Source organism: Gymnoscopelus microlampas (genome assembly GCF_963454915.1).
Source record: "Gymnoscopelus microlampas genome assembly, chromosome: 18".
Classification (NCBI taxonomy): domain Eukaryota; kingdom Metazoa; phylum Chordata; class Actinopteri; order Myctophiformes; family Myctophidae; genus Gymnoscopelus; species Gymnoscopelus microlampas.
The window spans coordinates 29,935,218-29,961,481 of record NC_139955.1 but is presented as its reverse complement, the minus strand read 5'-3'; the positions used below and the strand labels follow the sequence as shown (position 1 = coordinate 29,961,481).

The 26,264-nt window shown below is 40.2% G+C and overlaps 1 protein-coding gene across 1 annotated transcript; it reads right to left on the bottom strand.

The window, feature by feature from the left end:
* Nucleotides 1-10,439: 10,439 nt before the first annotated feature.
* adh5 (alcohol dehydrogenase 5) lies at nt 10,440-25,428 on the bottom strand. The gene is made up of 9 exons (XM_084085865.1): nt 25,333-25,428; nt 23,587-23,688; nt 23,044-23,185; nt 22,648-22,735; nt 22,082-22,301; nt 20,626-20,886; nt 15,250-15,385; nt 11,057-11,195; nt 10,440-10,858 (listed from the first exon to the last, which is right to left on the bottom strand). Exons 1-9 carry the CDS (start codon nt 25,348-25,350, stop codon nt 10,834-10,836), a joined length of 1,131 nt encoding a protein of 376 aa, XP_083941991.1. The 5' UTR covers nt 25,351-25,428; the 3' UTR covers nt 10,440-10,833.
* Nucleotides 25,429-26,264: the final 836 nt, after the last annotated feature.

The window sequence follows — 26,264 nt, the reverse complement described above, 5'->3', positions numbered from 1 at the left end:
CATAGCGCGACGCGTTGTGAGCTTGTAGATCAGCTATTTTCAGCAGTGTGACAGTGAAACGTGTCTGGGCGGAAACAATTGCTTGACAGTTTGGTTCCGCATCGACAGTTTCTCCACAATTTAGAGGCAAATGTGGGCACATAATCATAAATATGATGATCCTAATATACAATTGAGAGTGGCGCGCATGCGCGACCGACACGGTACGACCGACCGTGTACCGTCTACTCTCATACGGTCCTTTTCAACCCCAAAACAAGCCCCAAAAGAAGCGCAACCATCCGCTTTACAATAAGCGGACATGGCAGTTGCCAGGTATAGCGAGAGAAACAAGCGAAAGACTTGAGAAACAAGAGAAAGCCACGGCGTCCTCTAACATTAGTCAACCCCAGTACAATGCTCGGTGCAGATAAACACTTGTTGAACCAAACAGTGCGTCAAATGAATGTCTATTTACTGTAGCTGTCAAATTACAACAGCATCTCCTTCTAGAGTTAAACTCATGTTATACTCAATACAGTCAAAGCCACGTTGTTTGCCTTTGTCTCAGTAAAGTCCACCAACATTAAAATATAATTGTTCTGTCTCCTGTACTATGTCTATTCTGGTCTTGTATGGTATTAATACAACCGTTTTTGTATGGATAATTATATCACCACTTTTAACAGCCTGCTCAGGGACTACAGATGAAAGCTAGCTTCTGGCTAACTCTGGTTCATTACACGGATGTGAAAACCAACATGTTGATTAATGTGCACTGTCCCTGGTAAATAAATAAACATGATAGCAATACTGTTGATAATGTAATCATTTAAAACGTCACTGCCATGCGGAAGTTGTAGGCATACGTTTATAGCCGTTAGCACTGCTTAGCCTAGTTTTTTTTTAACCCAGTTTCAGAGGCTGCTTAAAGTTAGTTTTAGCAGATCTACAAGCTCAATTTTAACAGACAAGATATAACAAATGCAATGTTGATTAAAAGCTGCATTCTGCGTTGTATAATGAATCGTTATGGACAGGTCGATTGTGACATAAGTTTATGACAACAAACCAACAGAGTCCTGGGGCCTGAAACAAACTTAACCTGGCGTTTGCACTTAATTCATTTAAGGCCCGTACATGTACATAAACGTTCAAATTTCAAATATAAAGTTCTCACCTCACGGCCACGGATGTGAAAATTCTGTTCGAGCCCTCAGAAGTAACCGTATCTTCAGTATTGTTCAATAAAAAGCATTTTAATCCGATCGGTGGCCATTTTCTCAGCATGTCCGCCGTATGCTTTCAACTGCATTACCCATCGGTTGGTACGTGTACTGCACTCTGATAGAGTGTGCCAGCTATGAGCAAATGGCCACCGATCGGATTAATATGCGTTTTTATTGAACAATACGGAAGATACGGCTACTTCTGAGGGCCCGTACATAATTATAACATCCGTGGCCATGGGGTAAAAACTGTGTTTGAAATCTGAACGTTCATGTAGTCCAAAAAAGGCGGGAAAAAATAAAAATAAAGTAATAAAGGCGGGAAAAAAAGTATATATCAAGGAATATTACTCACCTCAGACATAAGACGACGAAATTAAAGTAGATCAGTGATATATGAACCGAAATCAAGTAAAACAGTTTCCAATAGTGATCTATCATCGACCGGAGAGACCTAGTATCGAGCGACCTAGCATCCGCTGGAAACCTTGGGAAATAAGCCGAGCCCTGCGGGAGCGGTGGATTTAAGGGGCGGGACAAAACAGCAAGGGCTGTGATTGGTCTGACAAGCAGACATGCGTACATGCAAGAGGGCATCCCCGGGAATGCCCTCTCGCGTGTACGCAAGCACAGCCCCCCCCCCCCCGCCCACACACACACGCTGTTACACGCACGCACATGCGCACGCACCCAAACAACTCTATGACGTGCACACACAAACACGACACGAACACGACACAAGCCCCGCCCCCCTTCCCCACACACACACACACACACACACACACACACACACACACACTCTTACAAGCACGCACATGCGCACGAACCAAAAATAGATACCTTTGTTTTCAATGCAAACGTCATTTCACTAATTTAAAAGTTAAAGGGAAGAAGTTAGCGAAATATATAACAGCAATGATAATAATAATAATAATAATAATAATAATAATAATAATAATAATAATGAATATTGATAATAACATTATATATATATTGTTTTAAATAAGAAATACATCAACTCTAAATTAGAATTAACAATGCAAGGAATAAATATAATAGCAACAGAATAAGAATAATAAAAACAACAAAGCTAAAAAAAAAAAAAAAAAACTGGGGAGCAATTAATCTTTGGAATTATTCAGTAGTAGTATTATCTGATTATATGATTGAATATTATTGAATAAACACTGGTTATTGTGTTCAATCATTTTAAACAGGGCAGTCATGTTAAAAAAACATCAACAGTGGTGGAACAAGTACTCAACTGTTTTGCTTAAGTAAAAGTATCAATACTGCAAAGTAAAAGTACTCTGTTATAAAAAATATGTGCTGACCGATTGTGAGAGACCACTGTTGTTATCAATACTGTACAATCAATTGAAAAAATAGCATACAGATGTGTCTACAGTGCCACAACTGTACAGTTAAGCCAGATCAAAGTGAAAGTATCAGTAGTTAAACCACTGTGCACAGTAGTTGAGATTTAGACCCAAGACCTGATCTCTGTGTGTGTGTGTGTGTGTGTGTGTGTGTGTGTGTGTGTGTGTGTGTGTGTGTGTGTGTGTGTGTGTGTGTGTGTGTGTGTGTGTGTGTGTGTGTGTGTGTGTGTGTGTGTGTGTGTGTGTGTGTGTGTGTGTGTGTGTGTGTGTGTGTGTGTGTACACATCTCTCACAGACAGACATCTCACTCATTGTTTTTTAATCAGTAATTGTGCAATAGTCTGTGTTCTTATCTCTCTCTCTCTCTCTCTCTGAGCCCCCCCCCCCTCTCTGAACCCCACACCTCCCTATGACTCATATGGGTATAAATGACCATAACAATGATAAGATCAGAAAATCAGAATATAGAGCTTTAACGTACAGTAGGGTTAAAACAAAAGTTTTTTTGTTAAAAGGTTAAAGCACCATATTCTGATAGTAATCATTACTATAGAGCTTTGTTCAGTTACAGGAGTCTCCATGTCTCTCCAGCTCTTTATTAAACAGAAAATACAATATCAGGTAGGTGACAAATTCAGCCAATCAGGAGAGAGTACCCATTTAATCAGCTTAATTTTTTATTGCGTTTCAGTACCAATACTGTCTGCTAATTTCTTTGTGGCACCACTTCCAATTGTTTAATATATATCCTGTCTTAGTTCTCCATCCTAATTGGATAAAATTGGTATCCTGACCTGAAAATGAAGTGAATAAGTATACATCTGGATACAGTGTCTTCATATACATTCATATTCAGATTGAAGTAATCTTTAAATATTAGTTAAAAGGTTGAAGCTCTATATAGTGATACATACTGAGACAGGATGATGCCTGTATAATACATGTAACAATTCAATGTGAGAGTTCAAATGTAAACGCCAACACAATGAGTAGGGCACAGCAGGGAATCGAACCCCATTCCAGTAAAACCAGGAGCTCCATGCCTGTGCCTTTGTTTTGTGTGTTTTCTTTTTTACGCGAACGACGCGGCGCAAATGAAACGCGACGCAAAACCCCTAGCAGCAGCAAAAGGAATAAAAACATGGTTCTTACCTTGAACACCAATCTTCACTGCATAGAGGCAGCTCTTCACTGCAGCAGCAGCATAAGAGTTCTTACCTTGAACACCAATCTTCACTGCAATGAAGCAGCTCTTCACTGAACAAGCAGCATAGTTCCTACCTTATGTCTTCTTCTGGTGAATTTTCTTCTTCGACTTTATATCCTGAAAAGACAGAGGCAAAAAAAAGTGTTCAGTTGTGTAGGCCTACATGACCATGGTCACATTTAGGAAAACATGTATGCACCCTTGTGGATGTAGCTTTGCCAGCCCCATCCACACTTCTAATTACCAGAGGTGGAAAAATAGCTAAAATGTTACTAAGTAAAAAGTATCACCAAATTGTAACCAAATGGACCCTTACTGGTCTAACTCTGATAGTGTACACATTGTAACCAAATGGACCCTTGCATTGGTTCACTGGTCTAAAAGGAATCAAATGGACCCCAACAGGCCCATTTGGTTCCAGTTGTACACTGTCAGAGTTGAAATGTAAACGTTTAAGAACCATTGGTTTAGATGACACTATAAACCATTGGAACAGAGTGTAGATTGAAAGAGTTTTCCTTCACTCTGTTATGAAATACAATGCCTCACTTTGTCCATTTCAATGTCACTAATTAACAGACTAGTTCTCCAAACTGAATTATTTTAAACAAAGCTGTTAAAAGTTGGTGGTTAATAATAATCTTTAGTTACCTGCTTGCCAGTGTGAAGGGCTGGAGTTCCATCTGAACTGAACCAAACGGACACCTGGAGTCTGTCTCACACCTGAGCTCTATTTATACCCAATTAATCACTGCTCACCACGCCTAGAGCCCGCCCCCCCTATATAGCTCACTGTGTTAATGTGCTCTCTACACGGTCCAAAGGTCCAAATAAGCATTTTGAAGATTTTTTGGGAAAAACCTGTTGAACACAACTATGGGGTCCCCCTGACAAAGCATCTTCTTCAGATAGGGGTCCAGAACCCGGCAAAATACACATTAATTTGGGTGTCCTTGACATGAAAATGTTATAGAACCACTAGTCTGGTAGGAAGGGGGGGGGGGGGGTGTCACATGCCCCTGAAAGATATATATTTCTAACCTACCTTTTTAGAATCCTTAAGGTGTCTAGTTAATGAATTTTGATGTTCCCAGAGACAGTTATTGTCCATATGTTTGTTTGTTTTTTACCATATGTTGTGTCCATCCTGGATTTTCGGCTGTGAAAAATAAAAACTTAAAATCAAAATCTTCAAATCAGCTCCTGAACTATACATAATACATCCGACAGAAACGATTCACCCCATTTTATTTTCGTCTTTTCATGACAAATAGATTGATATGTAGGATGCCATAGTTCCATCATGTTTAGTGCATAAAAACCCAAATCAACACAAAGAAATGTTAAAATTCGCCTAAACAAGATCACAACAACTCCTCCCCCATGCACCCTATTGATATATTTTTTCTAACATTTGCATTTTTACAATCTTCAAGATGTGTAGTAAACAAATGTTGTTGTTCCCCACTTGAAATATTGTGGGTTGGATGTTTATTCTGGCATATTGGATGCTATAGTGAATTTCCACAAATGCAAAAAAGAGAATGTAAAATCTACATAAGGTCTTAACTATACATTATTCTGAGACAAATGTCCCATTTTCTGTTTCATTTTCGCATGAGGCATTGAGGGAGATGGCTAGTGACATAACAGGAACATTTATGGAACATTAACACTAAAGGAAATGCTAAAATGTGGGCAAATCAATAGGCAGAATTGGGCCAGAGGACCTTTACCTACTAGAGAGACAGTGTAGTGTCTCAGTAAACTATAGGATCATAGAATACAGAGAGACAGTGTAGAGTCTCAGTAAACTATAGGATCATAGAATACAGAGAGACAGTGAAATCATGTCTCAGTAAACTATAGGATCATAGATGTCACGGTCCGCTCCTCGGGCCGTGTCTGGCCGCGTACTCTGTCATGTTTATTTGGACCTTTTGCCCTAAGAGTGTACAAATGGAACCAAATGGACCCGTTAGAGTCCATTTGGTTCCATTTGTACACTCTCAGAGTTACAGACCCATAACGGCCCATCATTTGGTCCCTAACTATGGCATGGCCAGACTAATATCACTAGTGTAGTCCAAGGGGCAGACTAATGTCTCCAAGGGGCAAATAAAAAAATGCCTCTGGTGATAAACCCGCCCCACATTTGCATACTGGGCCCTGATTGGTCCCTCACAACTTCGGAGGGAGATAAATCCAATCTCTATTGAGAGGGGCCAGACGTAATCTGCCAAGGGCATTTTGTTTTTTTTGCAATGGCACTATGGCACATTCGTCTGGAACCAGGCTATAACTACCCATCATTTAGTTGTGGACCCCCTGGAACTCCCTCAAGGACCCCTGGGGGTCACCGGACCCCACTTTGAGAACCAATGATTTATGACATCAGAGGAGATCTTCATACATGCGTATTTATGGATTTATGTATTTATGGGAAACCGCTGATCCGGCCGATTCCCCACCAGGCAACGCACTTCTTTGGCTCCTTTGGGGTACACGTGCCAGGTTTGGTTCTCGCAATACACGGGTAGTTATGTCAGTTATTATGCAATACTGTACCTGTTTCACCCGTTGTCAGTGTACTTAGGGAAACACATTGATTAACATTGTACTTGGAGGCCCGTCTATGACGTCAGCTCAAGCAGTGATCAAGTGAATGGGGAAGCCATATGTTTAAAGGGACGGCCCTGTTGAGAGCACGAGCTGAGCTGTGATTGTTACGTACGTAAAAGCATGGCTGATTAGAAATACTTATTCAATGGCTGATTAGAAACACTTATTCAATGGGCAGTCTGACAGACAGCTGATTACAGCTGGGGTGTGTACAGTAGGCTATGACTCCCATGTCCTACGTAAACTAACGCCATCATGCTGACGAACTGACGAAAACGAAATAAAAACGAAATAAAAACTAAGCTACGATGACTAAAACTAAGACTAAATATATTGACATTTTAGTCAACAAATAAAAACTAGATTAAAATGTTAGGGAGGCACTAGTGGAGAAGAGATCCAGTAGAACTAAAAGACAAGTCATTCAATAAGTGATATTTTTTGGTTAAAACAAAAAAGTTTTTGTTAAAAGGTTTAAGCACTTTATTCTGATTGTAATTATTGCTATAGAGTGTTCAGTCACAGGGATCTCCCCAGCTCTTTATTAAACTAGTATTAGAAAATACATTTTCAGGTAGGTGACACAATTTCAGCCAATCAGTAGAGTACCCATTTATCAGCTTCATTTTTCGTCAGATCCAATTTCGTCTGCTCATTTTCACTAGTTTGGGTCCGACTCCGGGCCAAACGTCTAATTTCCAGTGGTGGAAAGTAACTAAGTACATGTACTGTTAACATTTTGAGGTATTTGTACTTTACTTGAGTATTTCCAATACTTTTACTTCCACTCAAATATTGTACTTTTCTCACTACAATTATTTGAAAACTTTAGTTACTTTGCAGATATAAATGATTACATTATAAAACATTAGCCACTTTAGTCCCATTTCATACCTAGGCTATTTGAAAATCGCCAATCTACAAGCTCACAAGTCGCACCGTGAGCTTGTAGAGCTGCTATTTTCAAACATTTCAGTAGGCCTACTTTTACTTGTGGTACTTTCAGTACATTGTGATACCAATACTTTTGTGCTTTTATTCAAGTAAATGTTGCACCAGACTTTTACTTGCAACAGAGTACTTCTACATTGCAATATTGATACTTTTACTTAAGTAAAACATTTGAGTACTTTCTCCACCACTGCTAATTTAGGTCTCGAGCTAAAGGGTTTGGGAATAGACATGGACCACATGGTCTTCTAAAGTGAAAACATTCTGTGAAAGCTTATTAAATGTTTCTGTGAATAGACAATTAAACCAGCACACCGTCAATGCAAACATGTGATTTTAGGTCAACAAAGTGGAGAAATTTGCTTGATATAGGAGGCCTAACGTGGTGCACTAAAACATTAATATTTACCGCGTCCGACTCCACCATGTTGAAGGAAAGGGGATTACGCGTTGGAACGTCCACCTGTTAAAAACCCTGATTGCCAGTGTTGCCAGATTCTGCGAGAGAAATAGCAAGCAGGTCTATAAAAACAAGCCCAAAAGAAAACGATTCGGCTATTATAGCCAATCTACAAGCTTGTAGATCCATTTTCAAAAAGAGGCAAGTTTGGAATATTTTTTAAACATTTTAACACAAATCTTGTATGGGGCCACCAGGCTAGGGATACCCGGCACAACATATTTTCAGATTTGGACAAATACTAATTTGGGGGGTCCTTGACATGAACATGTTTGAGAACCACTGGTTTAAACAACATTAGGAAACAAGCCCAAATAAACAACTACACGATAGAAACAAGCCCAAAAAAACGGTACCAGCAACTAATGTTTATGAGCGACATTCCAGAAAAGCAAGCCCAAAGTCGCTTATAATAAGCGGACATGGCAACACTACTGCACAGGGGACATAACCAACTGGTTCTAGTCTAGACTTCTAGTGTTTACATACAATATATTTGGTATAGAATTTGACTCTGTATTGGGGGAAATCCGCACTGAAAAAGTCAGGCTTCTATTTTTTTTTAACATTAAATGTTTTTTTAAAAAATGCAAATTTGTTTCCTGCTTGCCAACTTCTTGCTTTTAAAAGCAGGCCCAGATCATGATTGGTTGGCATCATCAGTGGCTCACCAATCCTGATCACCAAGTCTCCACACATGTACACCTGCACTCATTGACACAATAAACCACAATCAATTGGTGTCAAAGACATACACTAAAAACTCCACCTGGTTACACCAGGTTGAAAGTGGTTCAATATTTTTCAAAAGTTTAAGCTATTTTCAAATATCATAATAAACATGCAGTACATACATAGACCCCGCATAATAGCTTCTCTCTCCCCCATGGACTGCTTTTTGGTTTGGATTAATATGTAACTGTAACAACACTTATGCTTCACATTACTACTGTGTCCACACATGTACTCACACACCACTGACTAGACTACATTTCACACCCAAACTTGTATTTTTTTCTTCAGTGAAGTTTTTGAAACACCTTTTCTATTGCTGGCTGTTTTGTATGCATCTCTCTCTTGTCAGAGCTCTTGAGCAGTCATGACAATAGGTTTCAGCAAAATGATACATTGTAATACAGCAATATGTCTGAGTAGTTGAGTGTATATCTCCCACCTAATATTTAGCTATAGGGGCAAAAATAAAAGATACAAGGAGCTCACTTAGGCTTACTTCAGGCACACTTGCACCAAAATCACCATGCATATGGTTTAACCATATCCTTGGTTCAGCGCAAGTGTGCCTGAAGTAAGCCTAAGGGCTTCTCCTTTTTCTGTAATATTTAGCTATGCTGAAATGTACCATCAGCAATTCCCTGCACTACATACATGTTTTTGATCTGTAGTTTTGAGTTGATCGTTATAGCATATGCCATGGCCGAACTTGGCAATGAACACCTTCTGATTCCAGTGGTGGACAGTTATGAAGTACATTTACTTCAATACTGTACTTGAGAACATTTGAGTATCTGTGAGTATTTGTATTTTTGGATACTTATGACTTTGACTTTCACTCCACTACATTTCAAAGACAAATATTGTACTTTTGACTTCACTACATTTCGAGGAAGAGAAAAAGTACATTAATTAACCACTTAGGCCCCATTTCAAATACTGTAATAGCCGATCTACAAGCTCACAACACATCACAATGCCACGCGGCCACGCCTCGTGAGCTTGTGTCTGCTATTTTATTATTATTGTCTCCGCCAGGAGAGTTTGTTTTCACTTTCCGTCAGCCAAGCAAACATTGGTCGAGCCTCACGTGACACTTGACAATACGGTGAAATAGTGTGATCTGATTGGCTAGTGACATATAACGGGCTATAAATACATGTGTCACTTTGAAAGAGTCTTTGCCTCTTTCAAAGTGAGGTAAGACAGGAATAATCACGAAATGGCTGAGAAATGGCGGATACTGTAACAATTGGATAGGACACTTACACAGACAGGACAGATAGGACACTTACACAGACAGGACGGATAGGACACTTACATAGACAGGACGGATAGGACACTTATACAGACAGGACGGATAGGACACTTATACAGACAGGACGGATAGGACAGTTATACAGTAACTCCAGGTGGGGATACCAGTTTTATCCAACTAAGGTTTGGATAAAACAGACGGATAGGACACTTGTGTCATGTTACTATGACACAGTAACATGTTCTAATTAGAACATAAGAATTAGAACATTCCCAACATTCCCAACACAAGTCTGCTGGCGGAGACTTGTGCTCCGAGGAGCACTTTTTCTAGTTATTATTAACTTTTGAAAGTCTTGAATTGTTTTGGAAAATGTCAAAATTTCAATACAGCAATGCATTGATATAAAAAAGAAAATGTACTTAATTTGTACTAAAAGCAAGTAATCCAGTACTTTAACTCAAGTACAAATTTGACAGAACAAGTTTCACTTGCAGTTGAGTAATATTTGACCAGGAGAATCTATAATTTGACTACTGTCTGGGGTTGAATACTTTGTCCACCACAGTCTGATTCACATGATGGTATTTAGAGTAGAGAATCAAGCTGAACAACAACAAAGTCATTTTAAAGACATTTAATAACCACATGGAGAACATTTTAAGCCAAACATTCTGCTGTGAAGACTTACGTTCTAATAAGGACACATGTGGTATAAGTGCACAATATTAAGTGCTACAACTTAGCTATGCAAATGCCATGGCTGAACTTTGGCAATGGGAATTTTCTTTTTCATATAACGATCTATTAGAGGATCAAGCTGAACAATGTAATTTGAAAAACTTTCTTGACCACACAGAACATTTCACACCACAGAGATTCTGCTGTGAATACCTGCATTCTAATAAGGAGATACAGTATGTAAAGTAAAGTATAAGTGCACAAAATTAAGTGCTAGAACTGTAAAAGAAGATTGCTTGAAGGCCGGATTGATAGATGGCAGGGAATCAAGAACTTCAGAACTTCAGCACTGCGCGGATACTGCAATGAAAAGGTGATAAATGAGGTTGTTAGTGTTTTAAACAGAACAAGCTCAACACAAGTAAACAGAAGCAAGTGAGAATAATTCATAATTATAATATTTTATATACTGTGTGTGATACATATATTTCTATTAATAATAATACACAAGCATAGGAATAGCCCTATGACCACTGAACACCCAACCATACTGCTCACCTCTTTCCAGCATGCATAAGGTCAAAGGCTTCATTGATCTGGTCGAAGGGCAAGGTGTGGGTCACAAACTCATCCACTTTCAGCTTCTTGTTCATGTAATCTTCCACCAGTTTGGGGACACTCTCCACACTCTTCCAGCCTGGGAAACAGGCACAAGACGGTTGGAGAATTTAGTCATTAGCCAAATCTTGGGTGTGTGACAGAGACACTCCTGTTACCTGGAGAATTAGTGGCAATCTAGGGAAATTGCCAAATTACATCAAGATAACATGAAAGTATGTAACATGAAAAATGCATGGAATCACATTTCAGTAGCAAGGAATATGGTACACCAGCTAACATGGCCAATTGTGTTCCTTGGAGCGTACGCCAAGCCCTATGCACGCGGCAGGATTCAAACCCCTGGTAGCACCTGGATGCCCCAGTGTAAGTTAACTTATGGTATGCTATAAGTGCAATCGGCATACCAATACAGTACTGTAACGTTGGTCGGTTATACAAATACAATTAAACATTGTTTTTGGAGCTCATCTATATCCCAACAATACAATCAGAGAGCCGTGCGCGTTTGGAACCTCAACCACTAAGGAACAACTCACGGCCAAAGCACTGCTCCATTTCCCTCCCAACTTGCTACAAAAATCACTCATGCAAAAGTATATAAGTAATTTTCTACTTAATTTACAACCTTCACATGTGCCTCATTTTAAAATAATCATAAAGTGTCATAAAGTGTCTGCTCCAAATTTACTTCCGGGTGGTCAATCTCACCTGCCAATCACTTCTCGCGCAAGCGCTGACTCATTGTGACATCACATCATAAAGGGCTCTGACATCACGTGGCATACGACATCACATCATAAAGGGCTCTGACATCACGTGGCATACGTGTCAGATGAAAGTATATAAGCCGGCTTCTAAGCTAAGTCCAGCACTCTTGACAGACCTCTGCATATAGTCTATAAGCAGCTCTCAAAAAAATGAGTACTCCAGAAAAGCTACCAAAGCTAAACCCCGGTGAAGGAGAAATAATTCGTAACAACTTGGTACTTCTAAATTATCAGTGCAAGTTCATGGAAAGCCGGAAGGAATTGCAGGAGCAGGCCTTCAAGACATCGACTCAAGTCCTTCTTTATATACAAAAACTGGAGCAGGAAAAAATAAAAATGAACCAAAGAATTACAAAACTCGATTGGGATGCGAAATGGAAAGCTAATAATGCTGTTGCTGGGGATCAGATGGGACAGTCAACATCTGCTGGCCAGACAGGAGGAGCAGATGGAGGAGGAGACAGTGTTCCTGGGGAGAAGATGGAACAGTCAACATCTGGTGGGAAGACAGGAGGAGCAGACAGAGGAGGAGACAGTTTTTTTTGATGAGATCGGTGATGAAGAATTAATTAACTGTGCTGCTTTTACTGAAGAAAACAAGGATCAGTCAAGATCTGAGTTGGATGAGGTGCAGACGGGGGAGACAAACATAAGACAAGCTAAATCAACAGCACAAGACCAACAAAAAACAAGTTCTCCAAAAAAACTCAAGCTGAACTCTCCCGCTACAAAAAAGAAAAGAGCAACAAAGCGTGGGACTGGGATGATGACTTGAATGATGCAGATTTATGCAGGCTGCATATTCTGCTTAAAGAAGAAACAAACAAAAAGCGACAGAGATATATGCCATATATGGGCATAAAAGGACACATACAAACAGATACATAGATCCGCATATATGGGCATGAAAGGGAAACAGACAGACAGATCCAGAGATCTCCATAATAAAGTCAAAACGGGTCCAATGACAACAGGTATAATGGGGTTTGCATTAAAGGGGGAACCGGCACTGTGTTTGCAACACAGTCGAAGGCACAGACAGATACAGAGATCTCCATTATGGGCATAAAGGGACACAGACAACCAGATACAGAGATCTCCATATATGGGCATAAAACTATGACAACAGGTATAATGAGGTTTGCATCAAAGAGGGAACCGGCACTGTGTCTGAAACACAATTTCGCACGCAGATAGCTCAGACCTTTGCCTACGTTCTTAGCTAGGCTTCGACCCGACCCGATATGCGGTTTTCCGGAACTAACGCAAAAGGTTTGGAATCTCCGTATGCGGAGATGACTGACATCGGGCTGTTTCGGAGCAAGCGCTGACTCATTGTGACATCACTTCATAAAAGGCTCTGACATCACATACGCTAGATGAGTCAACACAAAATCTCTCTGAGTGTCCATATATGGAAACATCAACGTGCTGACCTCAGTATGACATCAGACCGTACACCCCTGATCGGGACAGTCAGCCGGGAAACAGCCACACCCTGTCATTGGATGTGACCATGGCTACAGCTAACCCCAGTGACAGCTGGACACCCGCCACCAAAAAACGACGCATGGAACCACGCAGAAAAACCTCATTGAGCAAGAGGACACACAATGCCAAAATGCATCGTGCGCGTCGAGCAGCTGCAGATGAAGCAACAGATAACCCTGATCAAGACAGTCAGCCTGGAAACCTCAGTGACAGCTGGACACCCCCCACCAAAAAACTACGCATGGAACCATGCAGAAAAACCTCATTGAGCAAGAGGACACACAATGCCAAAATGCATCGTGCGCGTCGCCGTCGAGCAGCTGCAGCTGCAAATTGAAAGTAGGCGCACCAGTCAAGCTGCTTAGAAACCTGCAATCAGGTCCTGACCGCACTCTCAAGAATGGCACCAGAATGGTGGTAATGCAAATGATGGACAGAGTCATTGAGTGTGAGATTGCAGTAGGCACAAACAGGGGTGAAACAATCTTCCTACCAAGAATACCTCACTATGACAGAGGTGAGCTTCCCTTCACCTTCATTAGACGACAGTTCCCTATCCGCTTAGCATTCTCTGTTACAATCAATAGGGGTCAGGGCCAAGAGAATGAACGAGTTGGCATCTACTTGCCTAAACCTGTGTTCGCTCATGGCCAACTCTACACAGCCTTCTCTAGAGGAAAGAGAGCCAGCGCTGTAAAAGTTTTCATTGTGGATAATGACAAGGGCATTACTGACAACATTGTTTATAGCGAACTCCTTTAGGATAATGGGCATAAATGGACACAGACAGACACAGAGATCTCCATATACGGGCATAAAAGGGACACACCCAGACACATACAGAGATGTCCATATATCACAGACACAGATAGCTCCATATATGGGCATAAATGCACACACAGATGGGCATAAATGGACACAGGCAAACAGATGGCCAAAACGGGTCCTATGACAACAGGTATAATGGGGTTTGATTTAAAGGGTGGAGCATTCATTCCCTATTTACATCGTTCCTGTGTAGGCCGGTCCCCGACTAGACCCTCGGCAACCCGAAGGGCTAGACGCTCGGCCGCCCAAAGGCTTCTATAGTATATACAATTTGAATCCTGCGCCATGTCGGTTGTCAGTATGTACGTATGTAGCCAGTGTGACGTAATCTGACATCACGCCAGTGTGACGTAATCTGACATCACGATGAGACGGTCGTCCCGAAACAGTGTGACGTAATCTGACATCACGCCACACACCAATAAACTGCTCACTTCATCTCCTGCCATTTGGTCTCTCTTTTAACATTGTACACCACTGCACACTGCTCACAGGTCTGCCATGCCAGGTGTGAGTAATCACAAAGTGGGTTTGGGTCCTTGCAGAGGTGATGCACTTCACCTCTTTAGGTGCCTGTAAGGTGGCACTGCAAAGTGAACGACGCGTCACGCTAGACGTTCGGGCCGCATAGCGGCCCGAACAAAGCCACACGTGACCGTGACTATCCATGTTTTACCCATCTTAGTAGCTCAAACACAGAGGTAAGTAAAAAAGCGATCCTACTTCCCACCTCTAGCCATAAGTGATGGCAGCATCAGTCTATATTGGGCTTAGTATATTGGCTTGAACTATGGTCTCTATTAAGTCCATTGCTCACTCCTACCAATGCACCTGAAGCTCAGAGAGGTTTGTCTGGGTCAAGTTAAAAAGCAAAGCAAGCAGACAAAGTCTCCTGCCAAAACATGTCTGTTAGCCATGATCAAATAAAGGTGTATCATGGACTTCTCTTGGATAATCGAAATGGACTGAGGCATGAGGAGAAAAATATTGAAAGATTTTGGACAAGCCCCGTTTGATAAAAAAAAACTAAATCATGTTGCTCACCTCCAAATGCTGTGCCCTTCCACACTCTGCCTGTGACCAGCTGGAAAGGTCTTGTGGAGATCTCCTGCCCTGCTCCAGCCACCCCGATGATGACGCTCTCACCCCAGCCTTTGTGGCATGCTTCCAGAGCAGCTCTCTGAAATGACAAATTAAAACAATATTAAAATGATTGTTCTCTAAAAGGGCAACATAGTTTTATATTCAATGTAGACTACCACTTTGAGTGCTGGCATTACATGAGCATGAATTAGTAAAACAGACTGGCAAATTAGTGTTATTAAATTGTTAGTGTTGTGTTTTACATTGAACACTGCTGCGAGTGCCATTTAGTAGGTTTTCTATGTGCTGGACTCACAAACAGAATTCACTCAAAACTAATTTGCTGTCTAATATGTGTACGGTCACTGGATCACATGCTAAAGCAAATGCATTGTATGAACCTCATACATACATGGCAAAAGAGAAAATAAGCTTTTGCTTGAAAGCAGCGCCCTCTGATGGAGATGTTGCTGCACTACATACAGTATATGTGATTAATTATTAAGATTCATAATTATCCCCATGCCAGGTTAGTGAGATACCAATTCACCTCAACATGTTGGCTGAGGAAATCTAAACTAAATGTATCAGCGGCTTTTTTTTATCCATAACTCCGCTGCCTAATCAAATACGTACATCATAGAATCACACTATTTGTGGACACCAACATTTTTTGACAAGCGACACCATAGTACAGAGTATAAATTAAGCTTTACCATCAACCTAGAAACTTTCTAGCACTTGTTGACTCATCATGAATGTAAGATTTAAAGTGACAAATACATTTATAGGCATTTTTCATTTGGGAAAAGCAAGGTGTTCCTGATTTGACCACATTCTAAAAAGGTCTAGTTGAACAATACGATTGCTTGAATGGAACTACCTGTTGTATAATTCTCTATTTGAATACATTTCAGTATTTTTGCATTTTATTTTCATCCTAATCATGAAGAGAGCATGCACAATTTCAGCATATTTCACTATCCTCGCTGCCCCTGTTCAGACCGCAAACGTTGTTGTTCTCGGCTCTCAAGCTGGTATAAATAAAGATAATATACAATATATGACCGACCCCATGTTTTGAATTTTTGTCATATGATTTGTTTACACAATCATTGCATTCAATCAATCAATTTTCAACACCCACCATTGAGGAACCAGCTCAAAGATGACCACCTTGACATGTGCTGCAGGGTGGTCACTGATGGACCAAAAGCTGATGACATAAGTACCATGGCCTTGACAGATCAAGTCAATAAAAAGGAGGGTGAAATGCTCTGAAGCAGAATGTGACCTCTGCACCTCTCCACTCTATGGACAGCATTTAAACTGCATTCTTGATAGAGCTATTGGATTAAATCAGCGGTGTCAAACTCGCGGCCCGCGGGCGTTTTGCGGCCCACGGAAAGGTCCCTGGCGGCCCAGGAAATACTTTTAAAAATAGTAAATTGATACTACATCTAACAGACATAGAGTCGGAGTTTACATTGCCTTGCTGAGCGTCCAAGCAGATCTCCCCCACTCTGCCACTCGCTGCTACTTGGCTGCAGCAAGTACCTTTGATGGCCCGCATTGTCTCTCCCCAGCTGTGGAATGTGTGGCTGATTGGCTCGTTAAGAGTCTATTCAACTACTAGTCGAGTAGTAATGGCTATACTCTTTGATCCTCACACAGGAGTCAGACTCTCTCTCTCTCTCTCTCTCTCTCTCTCTCTCTCTCTCTCTCTCTCTCTCTCTCTCTCTCTCTCTCTCTCTCTCTCTCTCTCTCTCTCTCTCTCTCTCTCTTCTCTCTCTCTCTCTCTCTCTCTCTCTCTCTCTCTCTCTCTCTCTCTCTCTCTCCTCTCTCTCTCTCTCTCTCTCTCTCTCTCTCTCTCTCTCTCTCTCTCTCTCTCTCTCTCTCTCTCTCTCTCTCTCTCTCTCTCTCTCTCTCTCTCTCTCTCCTCTCTCTCTCTCTCTCTCTCTCTCTCCTCTCTCTCTCTCTTCTGAAGCAGCTAGTGACTTAGATGTGTTAAAAATAAATCTATCAAAGCTGCTTCTTTTATTTCTCAGGAGCTTGCCCAGTGAAATCCTCAGTGTTAATTGAACTCGGAGTGGATTTAACATTCTATCTGGGGAAAGCATCTGTGTCATTTTAAGATTTATTTGGCTATTCAAAAATAGCAGATCTACAAGCTCATAGTGCTGCACTGAGTGCTGCACTGTGAGCTTGTAGATCTGCTATTTTTGAAAAATCATGGAAATCTTTACAAATGTCTCCTAAATGCTAACAGTTTTCTGAAACACTTATGTTGCTATAATGTGGTTCTCTAACTTTTTTATGTCTATATTATATATATATATATATATATATATATATATATATATATAATAGGTAGTTAGAAGCATTAATCATATATGTGTTAAAAAATAAATGTATCAAAGCTGCTTCTTTTATTTCTCAGGAGCTTGCCCAGTGAAATCCTCAGTGTTATTTGAACTCAGAGTGTATTTAACATTCTATCTGGGGAAAGCATCTCTGTAATTTTAAGATTTATTTGGCTATTCAAAAATAGCAGATATAAAGTAGATCTGCTATTGTGGATCTGCTTGTAGATCTGCTATTTTTGAAAAATCATGGAAATCTTTACAAATGTCTCCTAAATGCTAACAGTTTTCTGAAACACTTATGTTGCTATAATGTGGTTCTCTAACTTTTTTATGTCTATATATTATATATATATATATATATATATATATATATATATGAGACATGAGAACGCTCCCCCCTCCCCACTTGCTGCAGTGAAACTCCTTCTGTAAAGAACAATAGGCAAGCAATTGAAGCCATAGCCATGTAAATTAACATAAGGTGTCCTCTTCTACGTCGTCAAATACCGCATAAAAAGAGCCACAGGTGAACAGCTATTTACCATTACCTGAAAGCTGAGGAGAAGAGAACACACATACATTTTTTTTTTAAATGATATACTGTAGTTATAGCAGTGACTGAGATGTAGTGGAGTAGAAGTAAAAGTTCTGGAAATTGGAAATACTCTAATAAAGTAAAACTACTTCAAATCTTTACTTAGGTACAGTACTTGAGTAAATGTAATTAGTTACTTTACACCACTGTTCTATAAATGTAATTATTTAACAACCCACACAAATTACCAGGTATTGTTTAACTTCACATTGAATTATTCTACTTAAAATGGTTTATAATAATAATTATAATTATTATAATTATTATTATTGTTACAAATTGCATTGTTTGTTTTCTGAGACAAGTTCAGACAACAGATTGAAAAACAATGCTGTATAACTGAATGCGTGAGCGCGCATGTGTGTCCGCAACTGGTTCCTGCCCACCTCAAGTCACAATTTGACCAATCTTGCCCGGACACCAAATTGAGTTTGACACCCCTGGATTAAATACAAATCAAGAGTCTGTTGTACGTAATCTCTCAAGACAGAATCTGTCAACCCCACTGTCTTAAACATGTAGTGTTGTTGTTAGTAAGAATAAACACAGAAGCACCCGGGAGGAAGTGGACTAAGAAAGGGGAGGAGCCAAACCAAGTTCCTGTTTCTACACGCAACAAAAGAGGTGTTGCCCCCGAATGGGTTCCCAGATGTACGTGAATCATCTGCAATGTTATATTTAATTTATTAAATAGAAAATATTTATAACAATATCTCTTCAAACCCCACATCCCATTTTGTATCATCTTTGCCCACTTCACTCACCCTGTCAACCCCACTCCACCCAAGTGCAATGTTGCAAAATATCAAACTCATTGCCTTTACTGTTGCATGCATATAACAATTACAGACTTATCATGCTTACTGTCCTGCATATTCATTCCCAATGGACCATTCTGAGCCAGGAAAAACCCTGATACCGGTATGTTAGAGTATTTAATACAATATAACTAGCACATGTGCAATGGTTCGAGGAGGTGGTCCTTAGATAGGACACAGAGTGCTTGACAATTAGCCTGGTTCCAGACGAATCTGCCATTGCAAAAAGAAATTGCCCTCGGCAGATTAGGTCTGGCCCCTCTCAATAGAGATTGGATTTCTCTCCCTCCGAAGTTGTGAGTGACCAATCAGGGCCCACTATGCAAATATAGGGCAGGTTTATCACCAGAGGCATTTTTTTTATTTGCCCCTCGGAAATGCAGGTTCCACACAGAGATTCCAGACTAATGTCTACGCAGTGATATTAGGCTGACAATAGCCACATCCCAATACCAGAACTAACATCCTTGTGTCCTGCACTCGTGTAGATTCCCAGGCCTCCAAGTAAGGAGGAAAGGAGGAGAGGAAATAATAGCGTTCGCTTTAAGGAATGGGAACGCTCCTCTCGGTCAGCGCCATTTTGAAGCACAGCTGGATCGCTGGACCACTCCAAAGCCCAGAGGGTTGTCATGTCATGTGGAGGAGAATTTATACGGCAAGCATTCCGACAAGAAAAAAAACATATAATCACTTTCTCGCTCACTCACATTGCTGTATGTCAGCTCAGCTGGTATGTGTTTATGAGTCAGAAACGGAGAGAGAGAGAGCAAGAGAGAGCACTCTGAACGGACCACAAGGACGTTAGATAATGTTTATACTATAGACACAAACCGTTTTGTGAAAAGTGCACAAAAGAACCACAGGGAAATCTGCCTTCGCCACCAAACCAAATAAAATACATGTACTATTTAGGGTTGAATATCGGAAATTGGGATCTCTGGATTTGTCATCATAGTTCAATACCTTTAACTGGGGAAAAAACGTATATTATTTGTCAAAGGCTGAGAGCAGCTGGCATAAGCTATTACAACAAATACAAATTATGTTGACAAAAACGTCCAAGCGACAATGTCCTTATTAACAATCAAGTAAACTGACAAAGAATCCAATGTATGGGATTATATGACTTGAGTAAACCAGATGAAATGTTCAATTCTTCAAATTAAATTAAAGTGAACCAAATTCTATAATCGTAGTGTGCACTGGATTATTAGTCTGTCGACATACTTCAAATTATTTTTGTTGCTTCATTACCATAAGCAAACAGTATTTATATTATGCTCTTATGTAGCTAAAGAATGTTGATCAAATGTTAGTATATTGTGTTCTAATTAATTTGTCATGTGGTTCTATGACTTTAAGTGGAACATCAGCTTTGGCGGGAAATATCCGAACTATTGTGGCCGATACAAACGCTAAATGACATTTTAGCATGTGCTAATTTAGAATGTTACTATGTGTCCTGCCTTCTGAAGCTTCACTCACATGAAGCTTGAATGAACAGAGGTATGGCAAGGTGACTGCCATGTCATCACTCAGACTTCCAAATCAGACTCACCATGACTCCCACATTTCCGATGCATTCAAAGGAGTAGTCCACTCCTCCATCAGTCATCTCCACAAGAACCTCCTGGATGGGCTTGCTGTGGTCCTTTGGGTTCACAAATTCGGTGGCACCAAACTCCTTGGCCTTCTCAAACTTGTCAGAGTTGAGGTCTACGCCAATGATTCTGGTCGCTCCAGCAACCTTGCAGCCCATGACCACAGCCAAACCCACTGCACCAAGGCCAAACACAGCACAGGTAGAGCCGGGCTCCACCTAAACATACAGTAATATTTTTATATCATAGCACATATATGTTATATTATGGCATGTAAATATTGCAATATACAGTGATTAAAGGTAAATTAAATATCACGACTAAAAATTGTTGTATGGCCAAGTCCTAATTTGTGATCTGTGAAACGGTGTGAAAGGAGCCCCCATACTAGCGCTGTTTCCAAAACAATTAACACAATATGTAAAATTATTATGTTTTAGTAATATTGTTCCAAGTGAAGTAATCACAGATTGAGGATTGAAGCCTTTGCTTTTATGAAATATTCGAGACCATTAGGGTTTTATGGAATATGCTGCTAGTTTGACCACTTCAAATGCTCTAATCTTGAATTAAAATAATAACCAAAAATAGCATATCTATAGGCTAGGTAAATAGGCTATTTTCGCTGTGCATTGTGCGCAACACACTTCCATAGAAGACATGCTGGCTTCTATGTCCAAATCCAAACGACTGAAATCAGTCGTGGCGACTGAGAACTTTAATTCATGAATATGCCACTGAGAGAAGGAAACATGCAGAGGTTTGTTCCAACCAATAACAACACGATGTGATTTCACTAATAAGATCCCACCTCTCTGGTTGAGGGAGTGTCAATTAGGGAAAATCACCCAGAGTTCTGTTAAGGTGGAATGACAGACACTCAGCCCTCCATGGTACACGATAGGACATGAATAAAGTATTACTGTTCTCCAAATGTGTCAATTAAGGCAGAGACATATGAATGTCTGCAGGTACCCATCTCTACACGCCTCACTTCAGCTGTTCTCCATTTGCATTCTTGCACCTACAGTAGCCTACCCAGTAAAATAGCTAATATGTACAATAATGTCAGACACTATCCCATTGTTAATTTGATATTAATATTATTATTCTCTCTCCTTTTTTTCCTCTATTGTATCAGAGAAATGCAAGAAAGTTAAATTCCTTGCAACCTAGTCTATTCCTTTACGGGGTACAGCCATCTCAGCTTGTCTTTTGAAAATGTTTTTTAAAAAATGGTGAAAATAGCCAATCTTGATACGTAAAACATTATAAAAGATATTATAAAACGTGCTCTCAGTTATTCGATTACTGTAATCAAAAAAGTAATTGTTGGAATAATCGCTACAAAAATAATCGATAGCAGCCCTATAATGAATAATCCCCATTCGGTATTACAATCATATCACCCACCTTGGCAGTGTTGAGTGCAGCACCGTAGCCCGTGGAAATGCCACAGCCTAGCAGGCACACCTTATCCATCGGCGCCTTCTCATTCACCTTGGCCAGAGAGATGTCAGCCACCACGGTGTACTCGGAAAACGTGCTGGTCCCCATGAAGTGGAACAGCTGCTTGCCCTTACAGCTGAAGCGGGAGGTCTTGTCAGGGAGCAGACCCTGCCCCTGAGTTACTCTGTAGGGAGGAATATACAGAAAAGAATGAAGGGGGGGGGGGTTATGAGGGTGATTACATGATTACACTACTAGGAGACTGAGTATTTAGCCTGAGGCATGAGCACGATTGAAATGATGACTGATGACTGAGCTTTAATTTTCCTGGCCAGGGTGGGATACCTGGGGCTATGTGTTCTACTGTTGTTGCTGTGTTTTGATTATGTTGAACACAGGCTAGTAAAAGGCCCAGAGGTTTGCTTCACAACACATTTCACTGCTAGATAGATACAGAACGGTTTTCAGAAATACATGAATGGGTCAATTTGACAACCATCCTAAGATTCTGTGTGAAAAAACAATTTTACCTAATTTTCTGGCAAAGGTTGGTCTTGGGATTTTTGCAGAATTTGCATTCTCCACACTGTGGCACATACAGTGGGATGACAGTATCACCTGTTTGAAAAAGACAATCTAATAGTTAGCATGCTAGTTAACTATTAATAAATAATTATGTAAGAGACTCATTTTGACATTTGTGCAATGTGGATATTCCAAGTTTAATCTGCTGCTGTTCTTATTAGTCACTCAATTTGTCAGTTGGGTGACATAGAATAGATTTTAAAACGTTCAAATAATCTAAACCAAACCAGTTCAATGCTTAAGATGAAAATGTAAAATGAACTTCAGACCAAGTCCAAAACAAACAGTCTAGTGAAACATTCACCCTGGCCTCAATGTTCAGTCTGACCCCAAAACCTCACCAGGCTTGAATTTGGTGACACCTTCACCGACGCTCTCCACTGTACCAGCGCCCTCATGGCCCAGGATGACTGGGAAAAGACCTTCAGGGTCACTTCCACTCAGCGTGTAGGCATCAGTGTGGCACACCCCGGTGGCAAAGACCTGAAAAGCACATTCTATTCATGAAACTGGACCAAAACAATTTAATGCTCAAATTCTGTCCTGACAACATGTGGTCTATGGCACACTGTGCTTGTAATAATTATTGTACTATAATTCTTCCTTTGGTAGCCTAAAAAAATAATGATTGAGACAGCTGTGGAGACAGATCTAGTCCGAGAACATTCATCTGTGTACACAGCTGGCCTTTTCAACTTCCCTTGCTTTCTTGTATGGCTCACTTAGTTACATTAATAGCCTATAGTATTTATATTTGATGTTTGTGACTAAACGTCTAATTAGCACTGGCTCATGAATAATAAAACAAAGTAAAAAAAAAAGGCTGCATATTGTAAAGAGATGAGATTGTGTATTTGCCTTTGTGAGTGTTACACAAATGTTACCTTGATGCGGACTTCATGTGCGTTTGGTGGGGCCACCTCCACGTCTTCAATGGAAAGAGGTTTACCAGCTTCCCAGGCAACGGCAGCCTTGCACTTGATCACCTGAAGAATAGACAATACGTTTCCCCGCAATGAATCACAACTGTTACGGGGTGAAGAGTAGGCTGTATGTGTACAGGGTTAGTGTGGTCTTTACATGAGGTGTAAGATTAGCAGGTTGCAAAGTCAACTTGAGCTCACCCCGTAACGCAACCCTACCACTAAAGGTAGGGTAAGTGATATTTTTTTGTTAAAACAAAAAGTTTTTTGTTAGAAGGTTATATATTCTGATTCTGGTAGTAATCATTGCTATAGCGTGTTTGTTCAGTCACAGGGGTCTCCCTGTCTCTCCAGCTCTTTATTAAACAGAAAATACATTTTCAGGTAGCCTAAGTGACAAAATCTCAGCCAATCAAGAGAGAGAACCCATTTATCAGCTTCATTGTTATAGAGTTCCAGATCCAATTTCTGCTCATGTCTTTGTGTCATCACTTCCAATTTCACTTGTTTAATCTGTATGAAATTCTCTATCCCGATTGGATAAAAAATTGGTATCCCAACCTGAAAATGCATTTTATGTTTAATAAAGAGCTGGAGAGACAAAGAGACTAACACTCTATATCAATGAGTATTATCAGAATATAGAGCTAGAGGAGTAGGAGGGCTATTAAACCATTGACATGTTTTGTCTACGACATTCCCAAGTTTAAAGTGGTCATTCATGTCCACCAGTAGCCTTGATACAAGACTGTCCTATATCATTATCAGTGGTGTAAAGTAACTAAGTACATTTACTCAAGTAGCCTACTGTTCCTAAGTACAACCATGAGGTATTTTTTTACTTTATTGGGAGTGTTTCCAATTTTCAATACTTATACTTCTACTCCACTACATCTAAGAGGCAAATATTGTACTTTTACTCCACTATAATTATTTGAAAACTTACCAGTGACTTTGTAGATTTTGATTATTATAAAATCAAACATACATTAATCACTTTAGCCTTATTTGTAGATTTTGTACTTCCGCTGTTTGAAAGTAGCAGATCTACAAGCTCACAACATGGCATTGCGACGCGTTGTGATCAGCTATTTTCAATAAAGATTTTCAAAAGATTTGTATACATATTGACATTCTGCATAATGAGTACTTTTACTTTTGGTACTTTAAGTACATTTTTATACCAATACTTTTTTACTTTTGCTCCAGTAAATTTTGAATACCAGACTTTTAACTAAGTACTTGTAACTGAGTAGGTCTAGATTGTGGTATTTATTGATACTTTTACTTAAGTAAATCATTTGAGTACTTCTTCCACCACTGTATATCAGTGACCGCCTTGATCTAGTTGATGCTAGTCCACAGCGGTGAGAGTCGAGAACACCATTAGTTGCATGTGGTTTCAACATGTTAGCCTCGATTAGCAACTACTGTGTGCTGTGCAGCACATCTCACCGTAGTGGCAGGTGTCAATGAAAGTTATTCTATCTGAATGCTTTTCAGCAACTTGTGCCAGAAGTAACGGTGAAACAGTGCTTCTTTGTTACTGATCCACTGAACTGGACTAGTTCCGCGTCGTTTCTCCCCTGTATGAAGTCTGTGTTCAATGCGAACACAGCACCGACGGTGACCAGTACCAGTAAGAGAAGCTGCTAACTAACTGTATATATGACTAATACATAATATATATTTTAAATAATAACTTACTTTCCCTGCGGTCTCCATATTGCTCCTTCTTTAGCACAGTCAACGCGAGAGAGGGGCGGTGGACGCAGCCGTTTGAAGATTGACTGTGAGATTCACCGTGTGGACGAATCAGAAACTGAGGTTTATCGCCTGGACCAATCAGACGCCGCTAAGGGGTTAACTGTTTGGACCAATCAGAAACCATTAAGATGAACGTGACTTGTGACTGGGAGTACTGAGGGTCACATTCACTTGACAGCTTGCGGATCCGGTTTGTATCTAGAGCAGATGCGGAAACGGCACTTGCATGTATGTGTATGTACATATTGCTGCACGTAGTAGGCGGCCTCTAGACCGGATCTGAGCACTGAGCAGTACATTATAACCAGGCTTTCCACAGGTACTGAAGTGCAGAAAGCTATTGGTGAGTGGTGAGGTGACACGAGGACGGAGATCCTTGAAAGTGACAGTGGTGGAAAGTAACTAAGTACATTTACTTAAGTACAATTTTGAGGTATTTGTACTTTACTTGAGTATTTCCAATTTCCAATACTTTGACTTCTACTCCACTACATCTCAGAGGCAAATATCGTACTTTTACTCCACTCCAATTATTTGAAAACTTTAGTTACTAGTTACTGTTACTTTGTAGATCCTATTAAAACACACACATTACCCACTTCGGCCATTTGAAAATAGATGCAACACATTGTGAGCTTGTAGATCTGCTATCTTCAAAAGATTTCTATACAGTAAAACATGCGAGTACTTTTTCCACCACTGGTGGTGAGGTGACATGAGGACAGAGATCCTTGAAAATGAACTGGACCAGAGGGTTGGTTGGGTCATTGGATATGACACCAAGTGTCATGATATGAAATGACACCAAGTGTCATATCCTTTGGCGTGCCCAAAGGCCAAGCCAAAATCTCTCATATGTATTCATATATGAA

Excerpts from the sequence above, each read along its gene's own strand:
- adh5 (XM_084085865.1), bottom strand. Across the intron at positions 23,186-23,586 it reads CACATGAAGTCCGCATCAAG|GTCTTTGCCACCGGGGTGTG; the intron begins GTAACATTTGTG and ends TGTGCTTTTCAG. Across the intron at positions 10,859-11,056 it reads CTTATGCATGCTGGAAAGAG|TATCCGCGCAGTGCTGAAGT; the intron begins GTGAGCAGTATG and ends TTTTCATTGCAG.